This window comes from Sycon ciliatum, chromosome 4 (genome assembly GCF_964019385.1).
Source record: "Sycon ciliatum chromosome 4, ocSycCili1.1, whole genome shotgun sequence".
Lineage (NCBI taxonomy): Eukaryota > Metazoa > Porifera > Calcarea > Leucosolenida > Sycettidae > Sycon > Sycon ciliatum.
The window spans coordinates 31229464-31255877 of NC_088646.1; the positions used below are offsets into that span (position 1 = coordinate 31229464).

A 26414-nucleotide genomic window follows, 5' to 3' on the forward strand; every position below is an offset into this window, starting at 1 on the left:
TTGAATTTCTACAGGCTGTAGATATACCTGGAAAAGCTCGATTTTCCGCCACGGAAAATAAACAAGTCTTGATTTGGGGTGCTGGCGCTTCTTCTAGTAACACCCGAAAGCGCTAAATACAAAATCAAGAAATTTTCAGTAAATTTTTCGGTAGCGATGATTTTTGTGCGATCAATCGTTGTAGGAAACGTCTTCTCGCTTTTCTGCAATTCTGGCGACCTAGCTAGAACCTGCTGCTAGTGTCCCTCTTCACTCGTTCTTTCTATGAAAGGGGAAGGCAGCACTCGCAGAAGATTTTCCAAGAATGCAATGTCGACTGGTGCTCGTACTATAAGAAGGGAGAAATCAAAGTCCGCTCTTGAATCACGCCTGAGTCTTAGAAAATTATTTCAGAATACGCTTGTGTAGATTTCCTGCCAGTGCCACTGACATTTCGCGACCTTCAAATATAACTTGCTCGATCATCTCCCGCACTGACTGGTAAATTCGTCGGGTAGCTGTGGATGGATCGATTCAGGGAGGTCGAAGGTAAATACATCGAAGCACTTCAAACACGTTTCAAGACGCACTTCAAATTTTGTAATTGTGTCTTGAAAATTGTTTACAACAATTCGTACTTCAATACGCTGTTGAATTGTATCCTCTGTGTAGTAGACCTGGTAGACGGACTTCCCCCTACACAAATCACTATGATTGTATTACTATGTAGCGTAGTAGACGGACTTCCCCCTACACAAATCACTATGTATTACTATGTATTGCACTATGCATTGCTGACACCATCAGATCCCTTGCTTTCATTCGCTAGCTAGCGCTCGGAGCTGTAACTGGCAATCTCGTACCATATATATAGATCCGTGTGTCAGTTGCCCAGCTCAGTTGTTGCAGAGTCCTTGCCTCCGTTGTTTCTGTCGTCTTCCCTTCACTTATTGAGTCTTTCAATATACTATAAGTAATTCTGTGTCACCTACGTTTGTCGTTCCGTGTGTGCAATATTGTTCCCTGAGAATACTACCTGTGTTTTGCCGGAGAGACTGAACCAGTTTTGCCTTGTCACTCGGTCGCGTATTACATTTGGTGGCAGCGGTGTTAGCTCTGCGTTCGTCAGTCGCAGTATTCCGGACCACGCCTCGTTATTTCGCCGTGCAGTGAACGTTGCCGTTGCCGTTCTCGTCTCAACTCAAGCTGAGTAACTTTGTTCCGTGCCAATTTACGATTTTAATATTTACATTTTTGTAGTGCTAGTCTTTTCTAGGCTTACTTTGTTGGATCTATTCGTAGTCTTGTCCCCTAAGTAAGCTAGCTCTTCGTTGCCAGTTTTTCTTGCACTGCTCGCCGTACTTGAACTGTTGCTATAGCGTAGGCTTAGTCCTCAAACGCGTCCCGTGTTGCTTGCGAAGTCCTATAGGCCTACTTGTTTGTTTGTTATCCTTATATACAAGACACCGAAAATGGCACAGAATCCTCAAGCTGCTGCTGCCGCTGCCGCTGCTGCTCCCGCTGCACCAGCTCTGGCTCCGGGTCAGGTTCCGGCTCCTCGACAGGCACCACTTGCTCGGCCGGTAGTTGTACCGCCGACGTTTGGGGGTGCCAGCCAAGACGATTGGCACTGCTTCATCGCCAGGTTCGACGCAGCGTGCGTGGTAAATGGGTACCGGGATGCGGAAAGGCTGCAGTTTTTACCTTGTTGTTTCAAGGAGAGTGCTTTTACAACTTACCAGACCATTCTGGCGGCGCACCCGCAGTATACGTATGTAGAAATGTGCACCGAATTAGGGCTACGGTTCGCACCGCCACAGCAAAGTCGCCTCCTTGAGGCCGAGTTTCGAGCTCGCCTGAAACGATCCACTGAGTCCCAGGCCGAGTTCGCCGCAGCTCTTCAGCGCCTTGCGGCACGCGCGCCTTTCCAGGTCAACAGGGTCCGCTGTTAGATCGCCTGACGCTCAATCAATTTATTGACGGCCAGGTCAATAGTGACCTGCGCTTGCACATCAGGACATCCAGCCCTGCAGCCCTCGATGCCGCCGTTCGACGGGCGTACGAAGTTGCAGCGATCTTAGAGGTCGAGAATCGCCGCAGTCTTCCGGTTCCTACACCAGCCTGCGCTGCCCTGACCGCCTCTATGCCTCAGGCACACTCCGTAGGTCCACTCGCGGATCCGACTCCTACGTCCAGTGCCACCGTGGCCCACGTAGCTCCGAGTTCGACTTCGAGCTCCACCGACCCGCTCGTACTATCGTTGTTGAGCAAAATTTCGGACCAGCTAGCTGATCTACAGGTCTTCTCCGCAACCTCCGCTCCGTCGCCACGGGCGTATAGTGACGACACTCGAGCTCCACGCGGCCGTGGTCACAGCGTCTTCCCTCGAAGCGCGCCCATGTCGGGCCCAACTCGATTTCCTGGCAGCTCGAATCGTAACCCGCCTCCGTACAACGGCGCAGGCCGCGGACTTTACGATGGCGCGCGTGATCGCGGGTGCTTCACGTGTGGCGATCAGTCCCACTTCCGTCGTGATTGTCCCCACTCGACGCGTGGGGGTCGTCCGTCGGGAAACCGCTATTGACTGGTGCTGCTCGGCAAGCTCCAGTCTTCGATACTAGTGTTCCTAGCTCGACTGTGCCGACTTGTACTGGTTGTGAATGTCGTCCCTGTTATTGTACTGTTGATGTGCGTTGCCCTACGTCTGCACCTGTGACTGTGTGTCCTGTTACGCATGTTCAGTCGTCTTCTGCAGTTTCTCCGTCTGTCTATGTTGCGGTTAGTCTCCAAGAGACGAAATGCCATGCTCTTGTTGACACTGGGTCTAGTGTTTCCCTTGTGTCTACTGCATTGTGGCGTAGTCTGTGCACGACCTCCTCTGTCCCTGTGTCTGCTGCTCCTGTTGTGTCTGGTGTGACGGGCCGTCCCCTCTCCACTACGGGTACCGTGTCCCTCTCTGTTTGTACACCCTCGTTCGTAGCTGTTCAGAATTTTATCGTTGCTGCTGATATCACGTCTGATGTAATCCTCGGTGCTGACTTCCTACAGCAGCACAATGTCCTGCTTGATTTCTCCCGGGCTCAGTTGGTCCTGGATGATGTTAAATTGCCGCTTGTACCCCTTCCACGTGTGCGTTCGCTTTCTGCTGCTGTTGCTGCCGCGCCCACACCAGCCCATGTTACGACTGTCGTGCCCGACCTGAGTGCTCCGACTGTTCCTGCTGCCGTCGCTGCCTCCGTACCTGCTGCCGTCCCTGCCTCCGTGCTTGCTGCTGCTGCTCCGCCTGCTGCTGCTGCCAATGCTGTTGAATCTCTGGTGTCTCGTGTTGCTTCCTCGTTCCGTGTGTGCATCACACAGTCTGTTTCAGTTCCGCCCTGTCATGAAGTTATTCTTCCGGTTGCCCCGTCGGTATGTGCTGCTGGCTCTCCTGCTGCTGATACTTCGTATCTAATCGAGCCCCTTGATTCGTTCTCAGAGAAACACCCGACATTGGATGTCGGAACGTCTGTCACGTCCCCGGATAACTTGGTTATCAATGTGGTTAACCGTGGTACCACCCAGATTACCTTGCATGCAAATACTCATATTGCTGTATGTGAACCTGTCCCTGAGTGTGCTGACACTTGTGCTGCTGTTGATGATTCGCCGTTCATGCCGCCGCCGCCTGTCCCAGTAGAGAAGATTGATGCGTATATCGAAAAGAATTGTTGTCACCTGTCACCAACGGACCGTTCTACCTTGCGTGACCTTCTCCTGCAGTACCACGATGTATTTGCTCTTCATCCCGACGACCATGGGTACTGTGATCTTGCGCCACATAAGATAGACACAGGTGATCATTCGCCTATTAAACAACAACCTTACCGTGTTCCATTCCGTCATCGTGAGCAGCTCCAGAATATTATCAATGACCTTCTGCAGAAAGGTGTCATTATTCCCTCTGCGAGCCCGTGGGCTTCGCCTGTTGTCCTCGTGCCTAAGAAAGATGGCTCTCTGCGTCTCTGTGTTGACTATCGCCGGCTCAACAAGATCACCACAGCTGATGCTTATCCTCTTCCTCGGGTCGACGATACCCTAGACGCGTTCTCTGGCTCTAAGGTATTCTCGACACTTGACCTTGCTAGTGGCTACTGGCAAATCGCAATCCACCCTCAAGACCAAGCTAAAACAGCCTTCGTGACGCCCCTTGGGTTGTACGAGTTCACGGTTCTTCCTATGGGTTGCTGCAATGGGCCTGCCACATTTCAGCGCTTAATGCAAACGATCCTAAATAATCTCCTTACCAGTCCTGATCCCGTCTGCCGTGTGTTTTTTGATGACATTGGCCTTGGGTCAGCCACTGTTAGTCTTGGCTTGGATGGCCTCCGGTCCGTTTTCACGTGTCTTCGTCGGTACAATCTCAAGCTTCGGCTTGAGAAATGCGCTTTCCTGCAGCCCCGCACTAAGTTCCTTGGTGTGGACATCAGTGCCGATGGCCTTCACACCTCAGCTTCGAAGGTTCACGATATTGTTCACTGGCGTACGCCGACATCCGTTCGTGAAGTGCGTGGTTTTCTCGGCCTCGCTGGGTATTACCGGAAATTTGTTCCGCACTTCGCGCAAGCTGCCGCCCCACTGGCCGCACTCACTAAGAAAAATGCGAAGTTTTCCTGGAGTCCTGCTTGTCAGGCTGCTTTCTGTGTACTAAAAAAACGCCTCTCATCTGCGCCTGTGCTTGCTCAGCCTGACTACACGTCTGCCGCCGCTCCCTTCATCCTTGATGTTGATGCCAGTGATTTTGGTATGGGCGGTGTGCTCTCTCAGGTACAAGATGGCCATGAGTGTGTGATTTCCTACGGTAGTGCTATTCTCAACACCGCCCAACGTAACTACTCCACTACAGAGAAGGAACTCCTTGCATTTGTTCACTTCGCTGATGTGTTCCGCTACTACCTCGTTGGTCGAGCATTTGTTGTGCGCACTGATCATGCTGCTCTCAAATGGCTCCATTCGCTCAAGGAACCACGCGGTCGTCGTGCCCGTTGGTTAGAACAACTTGCTGAACTCGAGTTCACGGTTATTCATCGCCCTGGCCGTCAACATTGCAATGCCGATGCTCTGTCTCGCCGTCCTCCTGAGTCTGTTGCCGCCACTACCCGTCAGTCACCGCCTGACCAGTCGTCACCAGCCGCACCAGCAGCTCCTGCTCCTGCTTGTGATCCTGGACCCACTGTACCGAAACCTGCACCTGACTCCTGGCTGCCGCGCTTTACTGCTGCTGAGCTGCTTGCTGCGCAAAAAGAGGATCCTGATGTGTCCATTGTGTTAGGCTGGCATGATTCTAGTCATGATGTGTTTAATTCTCCCCCTGCACACACATTAACTGCCTCTAGCCGTGCTGTTCGCCGCTATGCTTCTGAAATTCATTTGCTTTCCCTACGTGATGGTGTTTTGTATCGCACAGACCCATCGGCTGATTCTGTTTTGCAATTAGCTGTTCCGTTCTCTTTCCAAGCTGATATCTTAGCTGCAGTGCACGCCGATGTTAGTGGTGGTCATCTCGGTGCTACAAAGACCATTGACAAGGCCAAATGCCGTTTCTTCTGGCCAGGTATGTCAGCTGATTTGCGCACATTTGTAGCTAATTGCCAAGAGTGCATGTCCCGTAAGAGCGCTACGACTGGCCGAGCACCATTGCAGTCCATGCGAGCTGGCTTCCCTAACGAGATCGTAGCCATGGATCTCGTTGGACCACTGCCTACCAGTCGCCATGGCAACCGTTACCTACTGGTATGTAGTGACTACTTCTCACGTTGGCCTGAAGCGTACCCTCTACCCACTATGACTGCTGCTGCCGTTGCGGATGTGTTCTTTCGGAACTGGATCTGTCGGTTTGGTGCCCCAGAACAACTCCACACCGATCAGGGCACACAATTTGAGTCTGAACTCTTCAGTGAACTGTGTCGCCTCATGAATATCCGAAAGACTCGGACCACCGCGTATCATCCCCAGGGCGATGGGCTCGTGGAACGCCTCAACCGCACCATAGTTTCAACGTTGCGAGTGTATGTAGCGGATCTGCCCACCTTCTGGGATCAGTATGTTTCAACCGTCCTGCTTGCATACCGTACAGCCAAGCATTCTTCTACCCAATTCACCCCAGCTCAGCTTATGTTTGGTCGCCAACTCCGTCTGCCTATCGACCTTGTCTATGGGTCACCCCCGACAGAGTTTGTGTCGCCCGCCGAATATGTCACACAACTGTCCAAGTCCCTCCACCATAGCTTCGATACTGCCCGTCGTAATGATAATGCTGCGCACCACAGCCAGAAGGACCACTACGACCTTCGTCAACGTGGCACTGCATTCCAAGTCGGTGATAGTGTGTGGCTCCTTGAACCTGGAATGCGTCGCAAACTCCAGCCACCGTGGACCGGACCATACCGGATTGTCCATGTGTCGCCGCCAACGTCATACGACATTCAATTGATCAACGAACCCTCCAGCACCAGTAAGCGTGTACATTTCAACCGCCTCAAGCTACACGCCCGCTCAAACGCCAAGTCGTCAGTCTCTCAGTCCGGCCCAGATGTCCCGCTGTCTGAAGCGCCACTGGCTCCTACTTCTCCATGTCCGCCGCCTGTTCCGCTATTCTCCTGGCCTGATGCTGATGATGCCCCACCCCAACCTGTTCCTCCTCCGCCGCCGGTTTTGCTGCAGCCAGCACCACCAGCACCTGGTCCGCGTGCCCATCTGCACCGCAACGCCGGTCTTCCTGTTCGTTACAGGAACAACTATGTGTTCCCACAATGAGTTCCAAACTCGCACTTGCCTTGCCTTTCTGCTCCACTCTGTTTCCATTGTGTGCTTGTGTATGATTTTCTTTTTCTTGCTGATGTCTTTTGCTGCTTGAGCCTCGTTTAGGTCTACGTTAATTCTGTATTATGTTCTTGTTTGTTTTCCGAGGACGGAAAATTATTTGAGGGGGGAGCAGTGTAGTAGACGGACTTCCCCCTACACAAATCACTATGTATTACTATGTAGCGTAGTAGACGGACTTCCCCCTACACAAATCACTATGTATTACTATGTATTGCACTATGCATTGCTGACACCATCAGATCCCTTGCTTTCATTCGCTAGCTAGCGCTCGGAGCTGTAACTGGCAATCTCGTACCATATATATAGATCCGTGTGTCAGTTGCCCAGCTCAGTTGTTGCAGAGTCCTTGCCTCCGTTGTTTCTGTCGTCTTCCCTTCACTTATTGAGTCTTTCAATATACTATAAGTAATTCTGTGTCACCTACGTTTGTCGTTCCGTGTGTGCAATATTGTTCCCTGAGAATACTACCTGTGTTTTGCCGGAGAGACTGAACCAGTTTTGCCTTGTCACTCGGTCGCGTATTACACTCTGCTTGGGAGTCTCGACTGTTTTATTGCTGCATGGCTTTCCTCAACACCGTTCACTGTACATGTATCGCGGAACGCAGACTGGATGGCATTGGAGGTGAATTTGATAATTTGTGACTGTGTCATCAACCAAGTGAGGACATCAAATATCAACAGGGACGTTCCGAAAATCACAAACACTGCGAAATAGGTATGAAATGGTCTTACACACTGGTGGGTATTCCACATTCATTGTGTCATATCTTTAGACTGTTCGAAAGTTTGCCGTGCCGTGCAACTTTCACAGACTAATCCGATAATTGGCATGTGGCCCTATCGGCACACACTCGTGCGTATGCCGCTGAGTCTATCTATATGTGCACGCACATGTGTGTATACTTACACAATTTTATTACGTATGCAAAATTAGGCAATCTACATGTACATATGTGTGTGCACTCCCTCCTATGACATAGAACGACAGTGCAGGCTATGTAGAGTCGCACGAATGTGTGTTACCCGGGTGAGTATATGCATGCGCACTCGCGCGGGCGTTTTGTGTGCGCGCCTGGCATGGCATAACGCCGTTCAATATGACTAGTGTTGAACCGTGGTAATTTGCCCCACCCCTTCTTTTTTCTATTGGCGTTGGATATGCAACTAATGACATAAACTCGGTTGTTGAAAACGAGTGCCATGCACCACAGTGGATTGACAATAATATAATACAAGTAGCGCTGTAAAAGCGCTGGTAATACTCATGTTGCAGCCATGGCAGTTGTGATTAGCTTTCCAAGTCAAGCCTGCTGCAGAAATTATTGCACTCTGACCAGCTGGAGTGGCCCAGGACTGCAGGTTGTGGAGAACAGGAGTGATGCTTGTATATACGCTTGTACATGTATTTACATGATGGACTTCGAAGTAACGTTAGGTGTATTACTTGTATGTTCTTCTGCCTGTGCACGTGTACATGTGCTGGTCAGTGTGGAACCGCCATCCATATCAGATCATACAGCTCAGCTGCTATCAGTCTCAACAGCTTATATCTGGCAAATAGGGTTTTAGTGACTCAATTTTGCTTACTGTGTTCAACAGAGTGGCATTGCACACAGCTACTTTATGTAATAGTAGCATCTTGGAAATTTTATATTTTTGGTAGTTAGCTTCAGTAGAAACTTCTCCAGTGTGGCTCTTAGCTTCATTACCATGGAGACTAAGCATTCAAGTAATGCACGAAGAACAGTGGCTAGATGCGAAGTGAAAAGCCATTGGACCGTACCCAATGGAATACGCATTTAGTATAGCAGTATTGCTTGCTATGTTGGCAGCAAACACTGTAATGTATAATAATAATTGCATTACCAGTAGAAAGTGCCCAATGTGCATTGCTTCAGCACTGTGTTTTGGACAAAGCAGTCAAAAAATTCCACATCAGTATTGGCTTCATGTTGGAGAAAGTTGTGAAAAACACTAGAGCATACATGTACACTCAATACACATGCTCAGCTACATGTATGGCATTTAGTATGTGGGCGACTTCAAAGTTCTATTTTGGTAGTTAGCTTCGGTAGAAACTGTCTAAACTTGATCCAAAGCTCTACTACTATGTTCTGAAGATGTTGCAATCAAGTAATGTAAGACACGTATCTGCCGCATTGGAGCTAGTTGTGAAAACCTTTAGACCATACACTCAATGCACGTGCTCAGCTATTGCATTTAGTATGTGGGCGACTTCAAAGTTTTATTTTGGTAGTTAGCTTCGGTGGAAACTGCTAAAACTTGATCCAAAGCTCTACTACTATGTTCGGAAGATGTTGCAATCAATTATTGCAAGATACGTATCTGTCATACGGTGGAGTCAGGGGTTCTAAGGCGTTGGACAATGTCCCAGTGCAATGTGCTGATTCTTGAAAATATGGCATCACTTGACACTTCAAAGTTTTATTTCAAAAGTTACCTTCGGTAGAACCTGCTCAAACTTGCTACACAGTACATGTACCATTATTAGGTTATGATAGCATAACCATCGAATACAGGGCAAGTCCAGTGTCAAATACTTGTGGGCGGGGCTAATATGTGGGACGTGTGCGCTGAAATGGGATGATTCCGAAAAGAGAAAAAGGTCACCTTCTAGCAGAATTCTACCCACTTCTAAAGCTTATGCTGGTATTTAGCAAGTATACTACTGACCTGATGTTGGACATCAAGAAAAAAGGGGTAACTACGAGTGCTACGGCCAAAAAAGTGGTTTTCCGGTGTTTTTTGGCCTAAATTGGCAATTGTGAGTATGCTATGTTTGGCCCCTCCCCCGAGTGAAACCGGCCGGTAGAACTTGATAAAATTTTGTCTCCGTACACTAGATATCCTACGGAACAAAGTACAATCGTTTGTAGCCACGTTTCAAACAAAAAAAATTTGGACCCGAGGGGTAGGAGCCACCTTAACGGAAAAAAACATTTCCATCAGTTCTAGTAACATGTACGATGAGCTAGGCAAAAAATGTCCTGATGTCTGTCCTGACGTTTTCCGATCACGGGCGTTCTGGCCTCGACGGGATCTCTCTTCCGACGTTTCCTGTGACCGGCGCTAAATCGCCCGTTCACGCTTATTTTGGAGTCGACGAGATGTCTGTCCTGACGTTTCCTGTGACCGGCGCTGACTCTTGTACTCTGCCGATCACGGGCGTTCTGGACTCGACGGTATCTCTCTTCCGACGTTTCCTGTGACCGGCGCTGAATCGCCCGTTCACGCTTATTTTGGAGTCGATTCTGCGTCTGTCCTGACGTTTCCTGGGACCGGCGCTGACTCTGCCGATCACGGGCGTTCTGGAGTCGACAGGATCTCTCTTCCGACGTTTCCTGTGACCGGCGCTGAATCGCCCGTTCACGCTTACTTTGGAGACGACGGGATCTCTCTTCCAAAGTATCTGTCTTCTAAAGTCTGTTTTTGCTGATTCATCCTATCACCTATTCCGCAACTAGCGTCCATTCTAATTTTCTTTCCTCCTCGTCTCCCTATTAATTTTCTTTCCAAATCTCCCTCTATATCAGGTAGTCGTATACATAATACGACGAATATTGTGGCCAGCTGTTATGTATAATCCTGTAGAACCTTTGTAGTCACAGATACGGGACAGATACGGTAGCTCCAGGCGTGACACAAGCACACAAACAAACAAACACCAAATCACATAATAATTTTTTTATTGGACAGATACGGTAGCTCCAGGCGTGACACAAACCGACACACACAAACAAACAAACACCAAATCACAGATACGGGACAGATACGGTAGCTCCAGGCGTGACACAAACACACAAACACCAAATTAAAGCTGTGTGGACCCTGGCTAGCGCCAGACGTTACTGAAGTAACGTCTTCTGCATAGCTACGGGAATAATACGCAATTTCTTGCGAATAATCTGGAAACCCTTAGCACTACTGTACTAGCGAAGGATTTTTTCGTCTTCTTTCTAAAATATTTTTGAATTTTAGTAGTGGAAGAGAGAGAAAAGAGATAGTACATGTAGTTGGAAAGTAATTTGTTGCTGCCAATGATGGAGAGGGCGAGGAGAAGCGAGCGGGTGGAGGGTTTTTATAGGCGACTTGCCAGCCCCAATGTCGACCTTCGCCAGTGAGCTAACGCCCTGGACCAGTTCACTGTGTTTGTACGGAGTATGTCAAGCAGCATTCGTATCATGTTTGCTGGCCAAATTGTAGCATGAACATAAAGAGTGCAGCACATACCAGTGTCAAAAGAGTACAAATCCATTGCCTAGGCTGTGTACTCTTCCTACCGCCGATGGATACCTCAATCACGGTCATGCAGGCGCGTGCGCTGGTGCCCTTGAAGGGGGGGGGGGGGGGTTCGGAAAATTTTCAAAAAATGAAGCAAAATCCTGCATTTTGAGCGAAAAAAGGGGGTTCCGGGCACCCAGGAACCCATACTGGTCATGGATATGACAAACATCCCATCATGTCACCCGGTGGAAGTTAGTTATTTGGTTTTCAAGTGATAACGCCGTCGCCTCGTACATACATGCAAATTGCAATGGCACATTGACAGTCTGAGAAGTGTCAGGTACAGAGCCAATACTGGGGCAGTAGACGGGTTACCAATATCACAGCAGCCTAGCTCTAGGCCAGCTAGGGCATCATTACAGTTTGTTAGAACTCAAGTCATGTTGAGTGGTAAGACCAGCATGTCGACTGTTTGCTCGTACATGTACTTCAAATAACTTCAGCAACCCAATTCTTTGAATCTATACTTCACATGGACCTTCAGATTTCAAGAGAAGTCCCGTTCAGGACACCTAGTTCACGCTAGCGCTCGCCGCTCCAGCTTAGCCAGCACTCGTGGAAGCAGCGCGGCATACTGATTCTCACCAAACGTGCTGACAATGATACTTGTTAGCTCCCTGACTGAGACGCGTTTGCTGCGGGACATTCTGCCGATTCGAGCAAGGCGCTGTGTATCTTCCTCGTCTGGGCACAGCACGACAAGCTGGAGATCTTGCACGGAGGCCGCAATCCACAGGAGGAGACAGTGTATCTCATTGGTATTGTCGGCACATGTGGAAACAGGATTGCCCGGCTGCTTTGTCAATAGACGATACACAACGCGGTGGAGACCAGCATGCTTGGCCATGCCAAGACATGAGTAGAACTGCTCCATCACAGCAGTAAGGGAGCTCAAATCCACCTCATCTGACATCTGCGGAACGGCTACAAACAGGAAATGTCCCGGCGGATGCATGTGCGGAACACTGCAGTCGGCGTCACTCCCAGTTTCTTGCAAACAAATACAGCCATCATCTGCTATTGTGCAGCTGGCAAATCTCTCCACACCGCTTGCCAGCAGCGAGGACTGCTGCTTCATCGAGTGCACAACGGGCAACAGAGCAAACAACTCCGGGTAGCAGTGGAAGTCAAACATGTCGGCTGGTTCCTGGGCCGATAGCTTATGAGGACTGTGTTCTTTCTGGCGTGTGACTGGTAATATCTACACAGGACAAAACACACAGCACTGCGATATCAATAGATGCTGCAAGCATTCACAGACTTTACTTGAGTAAATTGCAGTCCTGACTAGCAGCACACACCTAGTAGCAACTATAAGCTTAGTACAGCCCCAGAGCTGGATGGCCCTCGCAGTAGCATTACGTACAAACTCTACAAGCAGTTTTTGACTTTTCGTAATGAAAGCACCTCTGCTTCTTTCATGATGCCAGATATCACAGCTGTACAATGACTGTACACTTCACCAATAAAAGCACACAGACATTACGATGGGCAACTACGCGAACTTACATTGATGCTATTACGGCAGTCTGATTGCTGAGACACACCATGGATCACCTCCACCGGAGCTGACGGCTTCGGAGACCTAGCCCAGCGAAGTCCGCTTGACGATGCACATTTGCGCAGCAGGACAGTGCGGACTGAGGAGGCGGTATCATCTGCAGCAGCCGTCACGCAGCGAAGCAGAGCTTGGGTCAATGCACGTCCAGTGGAAGCTGGAATGGGTGCCTCGAATAGAGACGCCTCACGCAGAATACCTGTCATCGCCATAGCCAGCCGGGCAGCGAGGCATTCGCTTGAAACCAACAACGGCTCATTCAGCGGCAAGTCTACCAGTGCTAACCACTGGCCACGTATACGAGGTGACAGCTCAGCAGCTGCTGCCAGGGAGAGCAAAGCATAGCTTTCCAGCTGACGAAATCTCTGCAGGTCAATGTTAGTATCAAACAGCAAGCCAGGCACCTGCCTGCTGGACACCGATGGCTGATATAGCCTAGCCGATGCAATTAGCCGTTGAAGGAAGATACGTTTCCACCCCCATGGTCTTGCGGCAAGTGAGTAAAGTGGTACGTCGTGTCCACGGCAAGGCATAACCGTAGTACTTGAAACAGAGCTAGATGTCGGTGCAGTAGATCGACCAGGCAAGAGTGTGCATGTGACTGGCATCAGCTGTACATGGCCGGCACTGGCAGGGGTGGTGCGCCACTGGCGACGGCATCGTCTCAGTAGAAACTCTGCCGTGCTAGTCGAGTGGTCCCGGACCACAACCTGTGCAGAGGCTGCTCCACACCCATCCACAGTATGACCTCCACTAGCAGTTACCATATGCACTTGTGGCAAGGCCACCGCCGCCGCCTTTGGTGATGTGAATTGGCGCTGCATAGAGCGAGGAGACGGGGCCATGAGCACTGACACTGCATTATCTACACGCACACCACTCAAGCTCTCCTGCGCGCTGAACAAGAGGGCATCCATCTTCCGGCGGGGATCACGGCGATACGGGTCCGCATCTTGGACTTGCTTTGACTCTGGGACCATGACAGGAGTCAGTCCGCTTCCGTACACCGTGTGAGCAGAAGTATCTAACGAGGCTAGCGCAAATTGGCCTTGGTGCCGCTGGCCACCAGTTGCCACTGCATCCTTGGCCTGGCTGGTGATCTGGGAGTGCGACCTAGGCTGCTGCTCCCTGGGTGGGCGCGACGTCGGAATCGACGCAGTGGTGGCCGGCAGGACTATGTCATCAAACTGGTATGGCGACGTGGTGGTGCGTGCACGTTGTGGACGTCGTGGTGACTGCCCTGCTGACGGTGTTGCGGCCTTCACTTGCGTCGAGAGATGTCGCCGCTGCTGCTGCATGCATTGTGACATATCTAACAGAGCCACGCTTGCGTTTCCATGGCTACTACCATAGCGTGGGCATGGCAACGCTGGTTGTGGCCAGACCGACATGGGACTGCTGCCACTGCCTAGGCAGCTTGTCCTCCAGCAGTTACCAGCCAGTCTGTACTTCATAGACTGATGGCTGAGCACAGATGCACGCGCCGTGACGGCAGACATCCTCCTCCCACCACCACCACCACCGGAACCCAGTAGCAACGAGAGTGCTGGTGTGATGGCTGCTGCGCTTGTCTCCACACGGGTCGCATTGCAGTCATCTTCCCCACAATCTAATGAATACTCCTCGCCAGGAACTACCTCTACCCGGCGAGCCGTGGGTTTACGCGGCACACGACGCCGGCTCACTTTAGCGCAGACAAACTTTCTCTGCGTGCCGCCACTAGGCTCTGGTTGTGCGTGCTGCACGCGTCTTGTCCCCTTTCCCGTGCAGAACAGAGCTGCAAATCGACGCCTTGGCTTCTGGGCAAGGGATTCGGACATTGCTGCTATTGCCGCTACTGCTGCTGCCGCTGGTGTAGCTCCTGGTGTTGTTGGCTGACTACGAGGTGCCGCAGCGTCCGAAAAATGAAGTTAGAAGCATCGTGCCCGATTTCAATAGCACACTCTCGGCTCATAGACATGTATCACTTTGAAACAACAGCATTTTTCCGTCACGTTTTTGCACACGGGTACATGTGCGGGGCACCTACTAATTTTGAGACTGACAGTTAGTGAGTTAGTTGGGAGTTATCACAGCACGGTTGACCGTTCCCCTCCAGACTATCATGTTCCACGTACCAATGACTTCCCTCCGTCAATTTTCTTTCTTTTTCAGGAACATTGCTGTAACAATGTGATTCACAGATACAGCCACTGAGTCGGTCCTCCTAGCTCAGCGGCCAACAAGGAACCATTTGAAGAATGAAAAATCGACAGGCGATCAACGCTTGCAGAGTTATCAAAGCGTAGATCTATATTAAAATTTGCAACTGCAGCACAGTAATGTAGTAAAATAGGGGCTATTGCATTTTGACAGTTTTGTCGCTCTAGCTCATGATCGATCATGCATACTACTCGTACAGTGCTGGCAACTGAAATCCGACCCCCTAGCGTCTCGTACGAATCGCTAACGCTGGTAAAGCGCTAGCGCATCGCTAGGGCTATAGGGGTGTTGGATTTCAGTTGCCAGCACTGTACGAACCGGTACGTAGTTAGATCTAGCTGTATGCATGCAGAGCTAGCTTTTTTTTTATGTTCGCATGGCATGTTCGAAACGTTCGATGTTTGGCAAAAAAACTAAAACTAAAAATCATTTTCATACGAATCCATCGATCCATTTGACCTTGAAATTTTATTTGGCTGATCCATTTGAGTTTGAATGCCAGTGCAGCTTCACGTCTTTGGTGGCGAGTTCTGGTCGAGGATCTACCTGGCCTGTTGTATTTCTAATAATTTTTCATCATCAAGTCAGTGAAGTCAGCTTGTTCATGTAGACCACATCGACGGGGAATTTATTTTGTGACTGAACGTGCTGTTTGAAGTAATCACTAGTACTGTAGTTCACGAACAAAGCTGACTGTGGATCGTCGCTCATTCGATCAGCTAAATCTAAAATTTCTGGGATTATTTTCAAAGAGGAATGAATTGATTTCCGAGTATTATCTACGGTGCCTGTGACGGTGATCAAAGCTAAATTTCTAGCAGCATTGTTTATCGACCTCTCGAGTCACCTCTCGGTGAATCCATTCTTTGTTTTACCCAGCGCAGTCCATGATGGATCCGGAGACTGTGCGCAAGAAGTATGGAGATCTGCCTCATACTTGGTTCGAATTTCTGTTTGACCACGCACTGGTCGTGAAGCACTTGACATTACTGGATAGTTCTCCTAATAGTACGTCCTGTTTTCATGATTTTTACGGCGTGTGATGCAGTGCTATAATAAATTAGGTTTTGCTGTATTGAGCAACTTTCTCGGAGACAAAAAAAACTTAGCTAGAAAAACGACATACTTCAAGCACTCAACCTCAAGCAGTGGAATTCAAAGATTTCACACACCAGTTTTCGTGCTTTCTCATGGAGTGAAGTAATATCTTGCTACTTTATCCGCTGTTTTGCAGGTCAATCAGCAGCTCGAGTTATTCCTAGCATTTTGCATTATTTAGAATTTTTTCTTCAGATTTTTCCCGTTTGTGTCTTTCCCTCAAACTAGGCAAAATATTTAGAATTTGATATGATATGGATGGTATACAATGTAGTGTTATGATGATCCATGTTCTCCCATCTCCTTACTGAAATTCACCGCACTCCGACATTCTAAATCTTACTTTTTAGGCAATATGAAATCATGTATACCCAAAAATATTAGAATAATGCCGATATGTTGACCTCGCAATGTCACGCACGTTCATTTGTGTCATGTTTTAAGTATGTTGCAATAAAGGGGGGGGGGGGGAGGTTATGTTAGTCAATGTCTTCAGATGCAAGAATACGGAAACAGTACTGATCAAAAGCCGGTGGACGAATAAGAGGGATTCCGGTGCCTTATATGCTACTTGTTTTATGTCTCTGTGGCTGTGCTTGATGTTGCAGGCGATCCCTCAGCATGTCAAATGATATCGGCCTTCATGGAGAAAATTTCATCAGAGGTGAGATCTTTAATGGTTATAAGGTTTCATGAACTTGGATTTGAATACTAAGTATTCATTTCACGGGCACAGTGAGCTGTAGACTGGCGCCATTAGTGGCTGGTTCCTCAGGCTGTATCGATGAGCTTTGTGCCAGAGGATGGATTGTCTGCTACTGGTATATCCCGTAGCCTACGTTGTAGCTGAGGATGCCACCTTGAGTTTGATATTTGTGTGTATGTGTGCATGCGACTGCATTTTATCAGTTCAGAAAGAAAGCTTATGTCGTGCAAGGATAGTTCATTACTTTTCATCAGTTAGCTGTTGTTGCTGCTGCTGCTGCTGCTGCTGCTGCTGCTGCTGCTGCTGCTGTTGTTGTTGTTGTTGTTGTTGTTGTTGTTGTTGTTGTTGTTGTTGTTGTTGTTGTTGTTGTTGTTGTTGTTGTTGTTTTTGTTTTTGTTGGTGTTGGTGTTGGTGTTGTTGTTGTTGTTGTTGTTGTTGTTGTTGTTGTTGTTGTTGAGTTCATTGTTGTTGGTGCCTTTTATCTTCCGCTTGATTGCAGGCTCTGCAGGAATCACAGCTGGCATGTGCTCCGATGCTTCGTCAGCTGGCGCTGTACGTAGCCGGCTGGCTCAAGTGGAATCTGATGCGGCTGATGGCCTCCGTGTCCTTTGCCAGCCAGGTCGGCCTTCTGGAGGCGCTACAGACGAAAGCACAGATCCAGCTCCTGCCCAACACCTCTCTCAAGGAGCAGTCCCCGGCTGCGGCAATGGTCCACATCTTATTTGCTCGATGGGTGGTGAAAAGTGTCACTGTGCACTTGTCCCGCTCAGCCAAAGTGCAGGATTCAGTGATTGCCAACTCGAATCAGATGGAGAACGTCCTGCAGCCCCTCCTGCCGTACGCCATCAACATCCTGCAGTGTGCAGTGGACGACAAAGATGCCCTGGATGGCAGGCCACTGTTCTTGCCGGTGTTGGAGCTCTCCGCTGTGCAGGCAGTGGGCGGTGATGCTATATCTGCACTCAGTATTCGCTGTCAGGTCTGCTCTGAGCTCGGGCAGCTGCTGTTCCAGGAAGGCAAGTTTGCACAGGCCTGCGTTATGCTGCAGCGTGCCAAGGAGATGATCTCGGATGTCGCCGATGATGATATTTTCTGCATTATCGACAGGAAGATCCTGGAAGCCAACCTACTCGTTTGTCTGCAGGTTACTGAGCCACCGAATGGCAAAGTATCTGTAGCGCTCTCATCTGGTGGTGCTGGCAATCATGTTGCCAGGCTGGTGATGAAGACCGAGCAATGTCGGAGATATGGCATGCTAAAGGTACTGGGTTAGGCCACCATTGTGCAATGCTCATGCTAATGCATCTCTACCTTCATTCACATGTTCTCATTCCGAGGCAGTTTGTTGGGGGGTGGGTGTAGCTGCTATGATCAAGGTGCTCTTTCCTAGAACACGCCAATGGGCTTTATATTATGCTGGTCAATGGACGGTGGCTGTCTTGGTGTCATCGCATCTTCACGTAATGTATTTTAGGTCCATACTTGCATGATATGATGCAATCATGGAGAGCAGCAAGTAAAGTAAATGGCTACACTCCACATGTACCTCTTATCCAGGCAGTCCGGGACCGGGGGCAGTGTCCCTAGCTCTGAATCACGTGTGTTTTGATGGGGAAAGGACATGGATATTGCTTATGCTCACGTACGTTTTGATGGGGAAAGGACATGGATATTGCGTATGCTCACGTACGTTTTGATGGGGAAAGGACATGCATATTGCATATGCCGTCACTATTTCCATGAAATGTGACAACAGATTTGTAATGTTCCCACCAAAACTTGCCCAAAGGTTGCCCGGTAGACCAAATTGCCCATAATGTCGTTGTCCGGATAACTGAGGTATGAGTGTTGTGTTGTAGGCATACGCTAGGGACATTGAGTACTGTAAGACCTGGAATGTTAACCAACATTTAATTCTAACGAGTTAACGAATTTGAAAGAATCGTTAACATAAAAGTCGTCGTGTGCAAAACGATATGTACATGTACAGTCATTTGCCGGTTTTGAGACAGAATTCGCAAGAATTCCACCTCGTTACCCCGCAAAAATCCTGACATCGTTAACTTTAATTAACGTTAAAATACCTGGTCTTACTGTGAACAGTCTGTGCTATCATGACTATGATGTTGTGTATTACTGCCTGCAGGGCATGGATAAAAGTCGTTGCTATCATGACTATGATGTTGTGTATTGCTACTCTGCAGGGCATGGATTCTGTGCTGATGGATGCTAGTGGTGGAGCACTGGCAGTGCCACCGCCTTACAAATGCGACCTCGAGGACAGCCTTGCGCTCACCGCGCACCGTGGCCTGCGATCGGTTGGTCAACCGTCACCGACGGGCAGTGTGGCGGCTTCCTCCACCGACCCGACCGCGGTGGATGCCGTAGAGATGAACTGGCGCGTGAGCGCATGTAATGCCGTGCACAATACCGTTCTTGGTATGCCCGTCTCGCCGTCCTTCTGGGTTACGTGGTACCAAGCGGAGAGCAAGGAGCATGTCATGTACCTACTCGATGTAAGGGCAGCTGTGAATTGTTTGCACGTCTTGTGCTTTGTGCAGGAATGGGCAAATGTGCACAACTCATCTTGTAGTGATTGTGCTGCATAGCACACTCTCTTTCCTGCTTCAATTCATCTGTAACTTTATTTTTTATGGCTATTTCTTAGGATACATCATCCAGCCTGGGATTACTTGTGGGGACCACCCTCATTGTGCAGAGAAAATTGGTCTTAATCGGTTTATAGACAGGTGGTCTCTCCTCACAAGTTGCAATGTGTGTTGATGCATGGTCAGAGTCCTGAGATGACCGGTCTCTCATTGCAGGTGGTCTCTAAATACAGGTGTTTTCTTATTGGCACGATTGCGTAACACAGGTTTTACTCTGTGTGTGTGTGTGTGTGTGTGTGTGTGTGTGTGCACGTGCCCATGTGTGTGTGTGTGTGTGTGTGTGTGTGTGTGCACCTGTATGTGCATGTGTGCATTGATCCCTTGCAGGTCTGCTTGGAGTTTCTGAAGCATGCGTCTTCTCGCCGCGCTGCTGCTGCTCTACACCGCTTTGCCACGTAAGACCGGTCTTGCTTGGGCACTTTCAAGTGGTTTTGAGTTGTGAATTAGCTTGAGTCAGATTTTGATGCAGTTGTGTGATGTCCATAAATTTCTCAGATTTCATTTGTTAGCAGGGTTCGCAGCGAAGTTTGGAAGTCTGGAAAAAGTTTGGATTTTGTAATTCAATTTTCCAGGTCTGGAAAAAGTTTTGAAAAGGCGCTCCTTTTGAAAAAGTTTGGAAAAAGTTTTGAATTTCGATTTTTTAGCCCCGGATGTGCTGCGCTCCTGCAGTTCAAGTGGCCGTTTTGACTACCGCGATGACTACAGAAGACACGCAGGCGATACGTGGTGTTCACTGCATGTACGAGTCTCGTTTAGTCATGTCAACGCGGCTAGCTCAAGCGCGCGGCCGGTGATGACTTTTATTTGGCCGTTTTTCGTTACTGGCGCTCGCGCTTGACTTTGAGTTTGATTCTTTGAAGTCGGGACAGCAGGATGGCAAGGTCCTTTCGCGCTCAGATGAGTTTGCTGGCGAGGATGAAACCGTCCTTTGTGCTGAGACGGCCACCAGCTATGTAAACATTCCATTGAAACCCCCACTGGAGGCGGATTTGAACTTACGGAGCGGAACTCTCGTCGTATGAATTCCCCTGCAAATTTTGGGGGCTCTAGCTGCTGAAGGCGATGTCATCGCAATGCACCTTGTTGAATTTGTCGATGGTAGTGATAACAGGGAGGATTTTACTACTCCCTGGTTGTACTCGTAGTGGAGAAGACAGTCGTGCAGAAGAGATTTATAATTTATTTTTCCTGCACGAGTGGGTTTGGAAATTCTTGAAATTGGTTTGGAAAAAGTTTGGAATTTTGTATGCTTGGTTGGCTGCGAACCCTGTGTTAGGTTTTTTTTACATTTTCAGGAGCATGTACCTGTCATCAACATCATCATGCACTGTGAAGTCATTGATTCGAGCAGTTGTCTGCGCTGGTGTCCTCCTTTCGTATGCCATACACTACAGGGTAGTGTGTCAGTCAAGCAGGTACTCCGACAGCTACATGCATCTGCTGCAAAAGCATGCGCTTGCTTCAACACGTCGAGAAGTCGAAATGGTTAGTCAGTCTCGGTGCCTTTTTGCTCTTTTCAATGATCGCATTGTTACTGCCTTTTTTTGCAGATCTTACATGTCTCTGAGGTGCATGTAGCGGTGTGCTGAGGAAGATTTAATGTCCGCCACCTTCACCGAGTATGGAAGGTAGATCCATGACATGATTGTGCTACACCAGTGTCGATAGAAGTGTAGTGAACGCATTCATACCACGGCACCAGAGGAACAATTATGTATGGATTTTAACGTCGTTTTCAAATGACTATCATCAGAAATCGTCATCACACTTTAAGTTGGACTACAAAGGAAATATTACCGGTATATGGTACTATGTCACAAAGTATGTGAAGAGCAGGGAGTGATGCTTTCTTGTAGGTTTGCCGAGTGGACGGTATCGATGGACTTCTCGTGTCCTCTGGATGGCAGTTGTGAGTCAGTCAAGTGAGAATTCAAGTCGGCAGGAAAAGCGTAAGCTCCCATGTAGGGAGCAGCACACAATTCCCCATATAGTACCATGAAGTGAAAATTGTTCCTCTGGTGTCGTGGTATGAATGCGTTCACTATAATTATTTCTATCGATAGTAGGTTTCTTGTCTCCTCACCGACTTTTTAACTACACCAGTGTGCATGTATATAGAGGTTGATTGAGGCTCTTTGTGAATGCTCTGTTGTAGGAGGATGACTGCAATTCGGCTGAAAGAGCTGCTGATGCACCTGCCAGGAAATCCTCGCACGGTGAGTTTCTTGTTCACACTGCCTGAAGAACGTCTCCACTAAATCTCAGCTGTTGCTTGCGTGTGCAGATTTGTTTTTCAAGGGCCATGCATGCCTCAGGTTGTGCATGCCCGGGTTGTGCATGGCCCGGGTTGTGCATGGCCCGAGTTGTGCATGCCTCAGGTTGTGCATGCCCGGGTTGTGCATGCCCCGGGTTGTGCATGGCCCGGGTTGTGCATGGCCCGGGTTGTGCATGCCCCGGGTTGTGCATGGCCCGGGTTGTGCATGCCCCGGTCGGTAGAGTTTGATGGTGGGTATGTAGCTGCTACCCAGGCCGCCGCCACTGTGTTTGCCATTGGAGTTCTTTTGTCTCCATTGGAACCAACAGGACATTCCACGAACGAATACCTGTTGAACGAATGGCCGGATATGCGAGTATTCTTCGTCTGCAAGAGAATATGAGATTTATTTCCGAAAATCGATCTGTGCCTTGCCAACCTGTCCCTATTCTTCTAAAGGTGGTCACTCATTTCCACTGACATTGCCGGGACACTGACTGCTGCCACAGGTTTTGCCCATCCCTAAATTAGCTCAAAAAAGGGCCGGGTTCCTCTGCGGCTCCGCTGCTCCACTGCCCGTCATCCGCGGCTTGAAACGTCATCATTACCATAGTGACCGCGGCTCGAGCTGGAGCAGCGAGGCCGCGGCTCACCGCGAGCTTTCGCTACGATTCTTGATCAAAAACTGCGAGCCGCGATTGCGCCTCGACCTGTTTCCCGTACGTTGCATTGCTTTGTACGCGAGAATTTTAAAATTCAAATTTTCATTCGTTCCGCAGTGCAGGCAGCTGCGCAGGCACAGTGGGTTGGTCTAAGACCATGATTGAGAAACGAGAGGTACCAGGTTCAAGTCCTGCTTGGAAACGGAAGGAGTTTTCCAACCGTGCTGCGACCCACAGTTATTTGGGAACTCGTGGCCTGGCATGAGTAAAACATGGATGTGGCAAATGGGATTTACAGTCCATTTCAAAACTATAGACGCGTACCTAGGGGTGCGTTTGGTTGGTACGATCTAGAACAGGATCGAACAGCTGGTGCAGATGGAGCAGCCTCATGCCAACCAAACGGTACTCCAGAAACAGAGCACATTTTTGTGGAAAAATGTGCCAAACTTGGTGCATTCTTCAAAATGTGTATGGGTCACCATGGTCACTTTGTACGGTACAACGAGTCCAACCCAAAAAGCGTATGCACGTGATCATTTGGGACCAAAATCGATGTTCCCGCCAGGTTTCACTGTGAAAAAGTGAAACTGCTCGGTCTGCTCCGGCCTGGAGGCCGGAGCAAGCAGAACATGTTCTGGCCGACCCAGAACAGGTGCAGTCCCAACCAAACGCGCTGTTCTGGTGAATCCTGTTCTAGTTCGTACCAACCAAACGCGCCCTAGGCAAAAACCGTTATGCCAGCATCTATACCACATAAAATCTGTGATCACTTTGTGCATAAATTTTTCCAAATTGGGCGTCTGTTTTCCAATCCTTTAGAAACTATATGAGAGTAATTGTGGAGCGATCCTGAGCAATATTCCAAAAGCTATTCTCAAAAAGTTCCAGCCAAATTTGAAATATTTCAAAAACCCTACGCGTATATAGTTTTGAAATGCACTGTAGGCCTTTGGCCTATGGTTGGTGGATCTGATCTATCCTCCCCCACCATTAAGGAGCCGCATCTGACGCCTGATCATGGGGTGGTGGCGTCCCACGGAAGAGGAAAGGTGGTTCTCGACCAGGGAGTTGTACGACTCCTTGTTCTTGACCTGCCCGGTACGCGAACCCGTCGAAAAGTATAATAATATTCGTTCCGCTTGCCAGAACACGAGGTTTTTTTTCATTTTGTGACCGCAGGCAGGTAAAGCGTCATCAAAAAACGTGGAGCACAGCCGCGGTACCGCGAATTGCGAGTGTCAGTGGAACCGCGCTGCTCCACTGCATGCAGCCAAGTGCCTCGGAGCAGCGGAGCTGCAGTGGAACCCGGCCCAAAGCAGCCGTCTTTGTCGCCATCTGATCAGTTTTGGCATGCACATGCGTGTCTGATGCTTTGAATCAGGGAGTAGTAAAATACTGGTATTTAACTGCTCCTGGCTTGAACCTTTGAACTTGAACTTTCCACTTTTAATACTAGTATTCAGGTGTGTGTGTGTAGGGTATTTCAAGTATATGTATTTGAATGAACAGGAAATGGAGGGTAGCGTGGCTCTGTTTGGTGTTCTGATTCTCTGGTATCTCTCTCCTCTTGTTTGTTCTCATCATGTTCTTGAGCAGACAGTGGCCGTTACCCGTGGGCAGATCGTCACAGTGCTCTCAACCAGGAGTGTCAGCTGCTGTCTAGCTCCAAGGTCGAAGAGATGCGATCACTTCTGCAGGATCTGCAACGCTGGCCTACTGGTCACGCTCGTTTTGGTCTGAGCGAGGTGAGGGCTAGAGCTCCAGTTGCATGTGCTGCTGTGGTACCTGTAGCAGATACTCGTCATTTGTGACTTACGGTGTATGTAGTTGCTCACTAACTTGACACCATTCCATTGTTTGCTGAAAGGGAGTTTAGACTTCTGCTAGGTTTGGCTTTTTAACGAGAGAGCTTGGAAGCTCAGGGCCCTACGCTATGCTTTTTTGCCTTGATGACCTAGACAAAAAAAAGCATAGGGATGTTATAAATTCTTTAAAAAATTCCTTTTTTGTAAACACATAACCTGGGATTCGAACCCGCACTATCGCGCCCTGCATGCATCCCGGGTCTTTGAAAAATTCCTTTTTTTAAGACATAACCTGGGATTCGAACCCGCACTATCGCGCCCTGCATGCATCCCCCGGTCTTTAAAAAATTCCTTTTTTTTGTAAGACATAACCTGGGATTCAAACCCGCACTATCGCGCCCTGCATGCATCCCCCGATACACTTCGCATACATACTAATTCTTCCAAGTTGCTTCACATTATGATCTTGCATTTGAAAGCCCTATTTGAATATGCATTGTGATTGTGGCCAGCCGTCTTTGCTGGTACGGTACGGTAGGGATAGGTACGGGACAGGTACGATCGAGGGTAATACGACACCGTCTCCCGTACCGTACCATCAAACACAGCTGGCCACATACAGCTGTCCGCAATATTCAAATAGGGCTTTCAAACGCAAGATCATAACGTGAAGCAACTTGGAAGAATGGGTATGAATGCGAAGTGTATGGGGGAATGCATGTAGGGCGATAGTGCGGGTTCGAATCCCAGGATATGCCTGAAAAAAAAGGAGAATTGAAAAATTTATAACATCCCTATGATTTTTTGCCGTCAGATACGGGATAGCGCCAGGCGTGACACAAACAAACAAACAACTGGCTAGCGCCAGACGTTACTGAAGTAACGTCTTCTGCATAGCTACGGGAATAAAGTTGTTTTATGGTAGGGAGCTCCCCCCCCCCCCCCCCTCGCCATAGAGGCCTGTGCTTCCACTTGTTTAACCAGTATGAAGACTATGTTACTTCCGCACTTACATGTATAAGAAGTATGGCAGCAGCGACATCTTCCTTCATTTAGATTATGTGCATGCATTTGTGTGTGTGTGTGTGTGTGCGTGCACGCGCGCGCGCGCGCGTGTGTGTGTGTTGTGTGTGTGTTGTGCGTGTGTGTGTGTGTGTACATTTGACCGTGTGTGTGTGTGTACATTTGACCGTGTGGGTGTGTGTACATTTGACCGTGTGTGTGTGTGTGTGTGTGTGTGTGGCCAGAAAAAGTCACTTCAAACAGCTGTGTGGTGGATACCAGGCTAAAAATAGTGGCGGTCAATTCATCAGCCTTGCAAGCTGTTGAATGGTGTAATCCCAGCACAAGTTGCTATGTCTAACATAGCTGTTCGCTATCATCGCTCCCGCGATGGGCATGTCTGAGGTCTGAGGTATACATTTGACCGTGTGTGTGTGTGTTCACTTGTGTTTGTTATTGACAGTGGTGGAATAAGGAGCGGCATGGCGATCACTTGCTCAGTGTTCTGCTAGTCAAGGCCAATCACCTTCAACAAGCCAAGGTCAGGACTCTAGACTCAATGGACTGTTTGACTTGATCACATAGCATGGATCTTTTCCTTCTGTTTGTGCATGAAGGTTTGCCCATGTGCTGCCTACTAAGTATTAGTGGCCGTTGGTATGCAGATTTACACGTCTGTTCAGACAAGTTTGGTTTGTTTTTTGAATGGCCTGGTTTGCTTGTAGGACAGTGCGTTTTTGAGTGTTGATGTACTGTGCATGTGCTCATGTGTGTGCGTGTGTGTGTTTTTGGATATTTGCGCCCGTATGTTTTGCCGTTAAGTCGTTTACTGAAGCTGAGCAGGTGTTGGGTGCGGCCTGGCAGCTTGCTGAGGCACTCCACCCGGCGACAGTGAAGAACGATGTATTGCGTCGACTATCCGACTCGCAGCTCAGCCTCGACATTCAGCAGTATCTTGCCATACAGCGGAATGATCAGCAAAGGTACTTTCTATCAGTGTTTGCTAGAGTAACTCTTTGTTGCAGTCCATCCGGCTTTCATCAAGGTGTGTGTGTGTGTGTGCGCGTGCGTGTGTGTGTGCGCGTGCGTGTGTGTGTGCACGCGTGCGTGTGTGTGTGCACGCGTGCGTGTGTGCATGTGTGCCAACCACTACATCATAACACATGACATGCTGTGTACTTTGCGGTACTAGTGCAGTGAACACAATATCTTCATATCTCAAGGCCTAACCTCCAAAATAGTATCTCCTACTTTTCCGAGCCTTCTTTCTGGGTGGTGCCGTTCTAAGATTTATGTAGTGAAGCACAC

At 48.9% G+C, this 26414-nt stretch overlaps 2 protein-coding genes across 3 annotated transcripts in view; one reads left to right on the top strand and one right to left on the bottom strand.

Annotated features, from left to right (window-relative positions):
* The first annotated feature begins 7418 nt into the window (after positions 1-7418).
* Positions 7419-26414, top strand: part of LOC135815621 (integrator complex subunit 8-like) — a 28195-nt gene continuing 9199 nt past the window's right edge. The window contains exons 1-10 of one of the 2 annotated variants that reach the window (XM_065328940.1): positions 7419-7557; positions 16614-16669; positions 17211-17972; positions 18916-19227; positions 19708-19775; positions 20775-20865; positions 21536-21596; positions 23896-24044; positions 25570-25647; positions 25929-26089. In XM_065328940.1, coding sequence (XP_065185012.1) covers positions 16634-16669; positions 17211-17972; positions 18916-19227; positions 19708-19775; positions 20775-20865; positions 21536-21596; positions 23896-24044; positions 25570-25647; positions 25929-26089 — 1718 coding nt within the window. In that variant the 5' untranslated portion in view covers positions 7419-7557; positions 16614-16633. Of the gene's footprint in view, positions 7558-15397; positions 15916-16613; positions 16670-17210; positions 17973-18915; positions 19228-19707; positions 19776-20774; positions 20866-21535; positions 21597-23895; positions 24045-25569; positions 25648-25928; positions 26090-26414 lie in introns of those variants that run through there. The other variant, XM_065328939.1, reaches the window with a different exon arrangement.
* LOC135815619 (uncharacterized) lies at positions 11334-15043 on the bottom strand. Its single transcript, XM_065328937.1, has 2 exons — positions 12657-15043; positions 11334-12348 (listed from the first exon to the last, which is right to left on the bottom strand). Exons 1-2 carry the CDS (start codon positions 14523-14525, stop codon positions 11665-11667), a joined length of 2553 nt encoding a protein of 850 aa, XP_065185009.1. The 5' UTR covers positions 14526-15043; the 3' UTR covers positions 11334-11664.

Bases quoted from the DNA above. Each gene is read 5' to 3' on its own strand.
- LOC135815619 (XM_065328937.1), bottom strand. From the start codon at position 14,525: ATGTCCGAATCCCTTGCCCAGAAGCCAAGGCGTCGATTTGCAGCTCTG. The intron at 12,349-12,656 runs GTAAGTTCGCGT...TGTCCTGTGTAG, and splicing joins ACTGCCGTAATAGCATCAAT to ATATTACCAGTCACACGCCA.